The following is a 3,869-nucleotide window of genomic DNA, read 5'->3' on the forward strand; positions in this document are numbered from 1 at the left end:
TAATACCTGCTCTAATAATTTTGCGGACCAAAGACTCGGCGGTGGAGTGATTCCCATAAGTACCTTCATGGATTTCTCATAGAACATAATCGGTGCTCCCCGGCCCTGAATACACCGCTAATGGTCCATCGAATATCCTCCTGTACAATTTTCCATCTTCATCTAATGTGAACCTAGCAATGTTTGTTTGTAGAGCCCTTAACTCTTTGTGGTCCGATGGGAGTTTTCCATTTTTCAAATAGTCGATATACTTGTTCCTCCAATATCAAGTTAAACTTGTATAATTTATCTTGGCATGACCCTCTTCAATCTCAGACTTCGATAATTGGACGACATTCCCCCAGACGATATCATCTTCTTCAACCAATGACCCCAAATTAGCAAGTGCATCGGCCTCGCTATTTTGTTCTCGAGGCACATGATCTAGAGCCCACTCCTTGAAGTGGTGCAAAGTTACCTCTATCTTATCCAAGTACCGTTGCATCCTATCCTCTCGAACTTCAAAACTTTTGTTGACTTGATTAACCACCAACAGTGAATTGCACTTGGCTTTAATGACTTCGGCCCCCAAGATTTTAGCTAGCTCGAGATCTGCAATCATGGCCTCACACTCGGCCTCATTATTAGTCAACCTAGACGTTTTGATGGATTGTCTAATAGTACTACCTGTTGGTGGCTTCAAAACAATGCCAAGCCCGACCCCTTTCACATTCAAGGCATTGTCCGTGAAAAGGGTCTATACCCCCTGATGATGTATCCGATTTTAGCAGAAGTTCTTTCTCCACTTCGAGTATGAGGGTCGCTGCAAAATCAGCCACGAAGTCAGCCAAGATTTGAGACTTAATGGTCGTTTGAGATTGATATTCAATATCGTACCCGCCAAGTTCGACTGCCCATTTGGCCAATCGGCTTGATAGTTTAGGCTTATGCAAAACATTTTGGGGAGGATAAGTGGTTAACACACGTATTGGGTGACACTGGAAATATGGCTTTAACTTTCTAGATGCTCTTATTAATGCAAGTGCTAATTTTTCTAAGTGAGGGTATCTAGTTTCAGCATCTCCTAGAGTTCGACTTACATGATAAATAGGGAATTGCGTACCTTGCTCTTCACGAACTAGTACCCCACTTATCGCTATCTCAGATATTGCCAAATATAAGTAAAGTTTTTCATCTACCCTCGGGGTGTGAAGCAAAGGTGGGCTCGATAAGTATTGCTTCAATTCTTCTAAGGCTCGTTGGCATTCCGGGGTCCATGTGAAATCCTTTTTCTTTTTGATCAAGGAAAAGAACCTATGACTTTGATCTGACGACCTCGGAATTAATCAACCCAAGGAGGTTATTCGTCCTGTTAGCCTTTGCAAGGATTTTACACTATCCACGATTGTGATATTTTCGATGGCCTTGATCTTATCGGGGTTGATCTCGAGTCCCTGATTAGACACCATGAAGCCGAGGAACTTGCCTGAGCCTACTCCAAAGGCATATTTTTTCGGGTTAAGCTTCATGTTGTACTTCCTCAAGATTTTGAATGTTTCCTGCAAATGCGTTAAATGGTCCTCTAAGCGTAGGGACTTAACCAACATTTCGTCAATGTAAACTTCCATTGATTTACCTATCTATTCCTCGAACATTTTGTTAACTAGGCATTGGTATGTATCTCATGCATTTTTTAGCCTGAAGGGCATTACGTTGTAACAATAAGTTCCAAACTTAGTGATAAACGAGGTCTTCTCCCGGTCTCCCGGGTTCATCTAAATCTGCTTGTACCCGGAGTAGGCATTAAGAAAGGTAAGGATCTCGTGGCCGGCCATGGCATAAATCATGCGATCGATGTTAGGCAGTGGAAAAGAGTCTTTAGGGAATGATTTGCTTAAATCCTTATAATCTACGCACATTTTAAGTTTGTTTCCCTTTTTAGGAACTACAACTATGTTGGCTAACCACTCGGGGTATTTTACCTCCTAAATAGACCCTATTTTAAGAAGTTTGGTTACCTCATCCTTTATGAATGAATATTTTACCTCGGACTGGGGCCTCCTTTTTTGCTTTACTGGTTTGAACCTGGGGTCGATGCTTAGCCAATGCATTGTTATTTCCGGCGGGATCCATGTCATGTCTAAATTGGACCAAGCAAAACAATCCATATTATCGATAAGAAATTGAATGCGTTTTTTCCTGAGTTTGTGGGTTAATCCCGTTCCTACGTATACCTTTTTCTCAGGCGTGTACTCAATCAGTATGACCTGTTCCAGTTCCTCGCCCAGTGACTTGGTTGTGTCCAACTCTTCGGGAACAACGAAAGTTCGAGGAGTAAGAAAATCCTCTTCTTCTTCTTCGATTACCTATTCTTCCGGCTCGATCGAGATTGGAATCGATGATTGCTATTTGGCCACTTGTTTATCTTTGGCCCCCGATTTTTCTGAGGTCAAAGGCACCAGAATTAGTGTCACTTCATCGACTACAAATATTTTCTTCGCAACGTGTTGTTCTTCGTAGACCGTTTTCACGCCATCCACTATTGGGAATTTCATCATCTGATGAAGGGTTGATGGTATAACCCTTATGTTGTGGATCCATATCCTCCTAAGAAGTGAATTATACCTCATGTCACCTTCGATGACATGGAATTTCGTATCTTGGATGGTTCCGACCACGTTCACTAGTAGGATTATCTCCCTTTTCATTGTTTCGCTCGCCATGTTGAATCCATTTAGGACTCGGGATGCAGGTACAATTTGATCCTGTAAGCCGAGCTACTCTACGACCCTCGATCTGATTATGTTTGTTGATCTACCTCGATCCACTACAACACGTTTAACTTGAATTTTATTTAACAAAATAGAAATTACCAGGGCGTTATTGTGTGGCTGAGATATGCCTTCCATTTCCTCATCATTGAATGATAGGACACCCTCGGACACATAGCTCCAAGTCCCTTTTTCTCTGGTGATCCACACCTTGGTGCATTTGAACACAGGCCCTTTTGGAACATCAACACCGCCAACGATCATGTGGATTACATGTTGCGGTTCTTCCTGCTCATTTTTTTTGTTTGCATCTCTTTCCTTGGAGTGGTTCTTAGCTCGATCACTAAGAAATTCTCGAAGATGACCCTCATTGAACAACCGAGCTACTTCCTCCCTTAGCTTCCTGCAGTCTTCGGTTCTATGGCCATGTGTGCCACTATACTTACACATCAAGTTTGGATTTCTTTGAGAAGGATCGGTTTGCATAGGTCTGGGCCACCTAGTGTCTTTGATTCTTCCAATAGCTAACACGATCCCCGATGCATCTACAATGAAATTATACTTCGATAATCGGGGTGCTTCCGCGGGGTCGATATGTTTATAGAACCCATTCTTACTCATGAGTCCTCGAGAGCTTTGACCTCAATCATTTCTTCGATCATTCCAAGGAGCGTTACGCCCCGAGCCGTTGTTTCTTCGATCTACATATGGCTGATACCGTTCCTTGTTTGATCTTGATTCCCTGTCTGTATCCCTCGAGGGATTAGCTGCCAATCTATTAGGATGAACTGAACCCAAGGGGGCTCCCAAATGGTTGTCCTCAACCCTGATCTTCGATTGGTAACGATTATGCATGTCTGACCACGTCACAGCTAGATACTCGATAAGATTCTACTTTAATTGTCGAGAGGCTATAGAAATCCGCTCGTTCAAACCCTGCATAAAATCCTGCACTGCCCAGTCATCCGAGACTGGTGGTAATTCCATTCGCTCCATTTGAAACCGAGATACGAAATCCCTTAACATCTCATCGTTCCTTTGTCTTATCTTAAAAACGTCTGATTTCCTCATTGCCACCTTTATGGCCCCGGCATGTGCTTTTACGAAGGCGTCTGCTAA

At 42.8% G+C, this 3,869-nt stretch overlaps 1 protein-coding gene across 1 annotated transcript; it reads right to left on the bottom strand.

Annotated features, from left to right (window-relative positions):
- Positions 1-265: 265 nt before the first annotated feature.
- On the bottom strand, positions 266-3,200 carry LOC138882865 (uncharacterized). Its single transcript, XM_070163501.1, has 3 exons — positions 2,853-3,200; positions 1,466-1,538; positions 266-702 (listed from the first exon to the last, which is right to left on the bottom strand). The coding sequence occupies exons 1-3, from the start codon at positions 3,198-3,200 to the stop codon at positions 266-268; spliced, it is 858 nt and encodes a 285-aa protein (XP_070019602.1).
- Between the last annotated feature and the right edge of the window lie 669 nt (positions 3,201-3,869).

Source organism: Nicotiana sylvestris, chromosome 12, assembly GCF_000393655.2.
Source record: "Nicotiana sylvestris chromosome 12, ASM39365v2, whole genome shotgun sequence".
Classification (NCBI taxonomy): domain Eukaryota; kingdom Viridiplantae; phylum Streptophyta; class Magnoliopsida; order Solanales; family Solanaceae; genus Nicotiana; species Nicotiana sylvestris.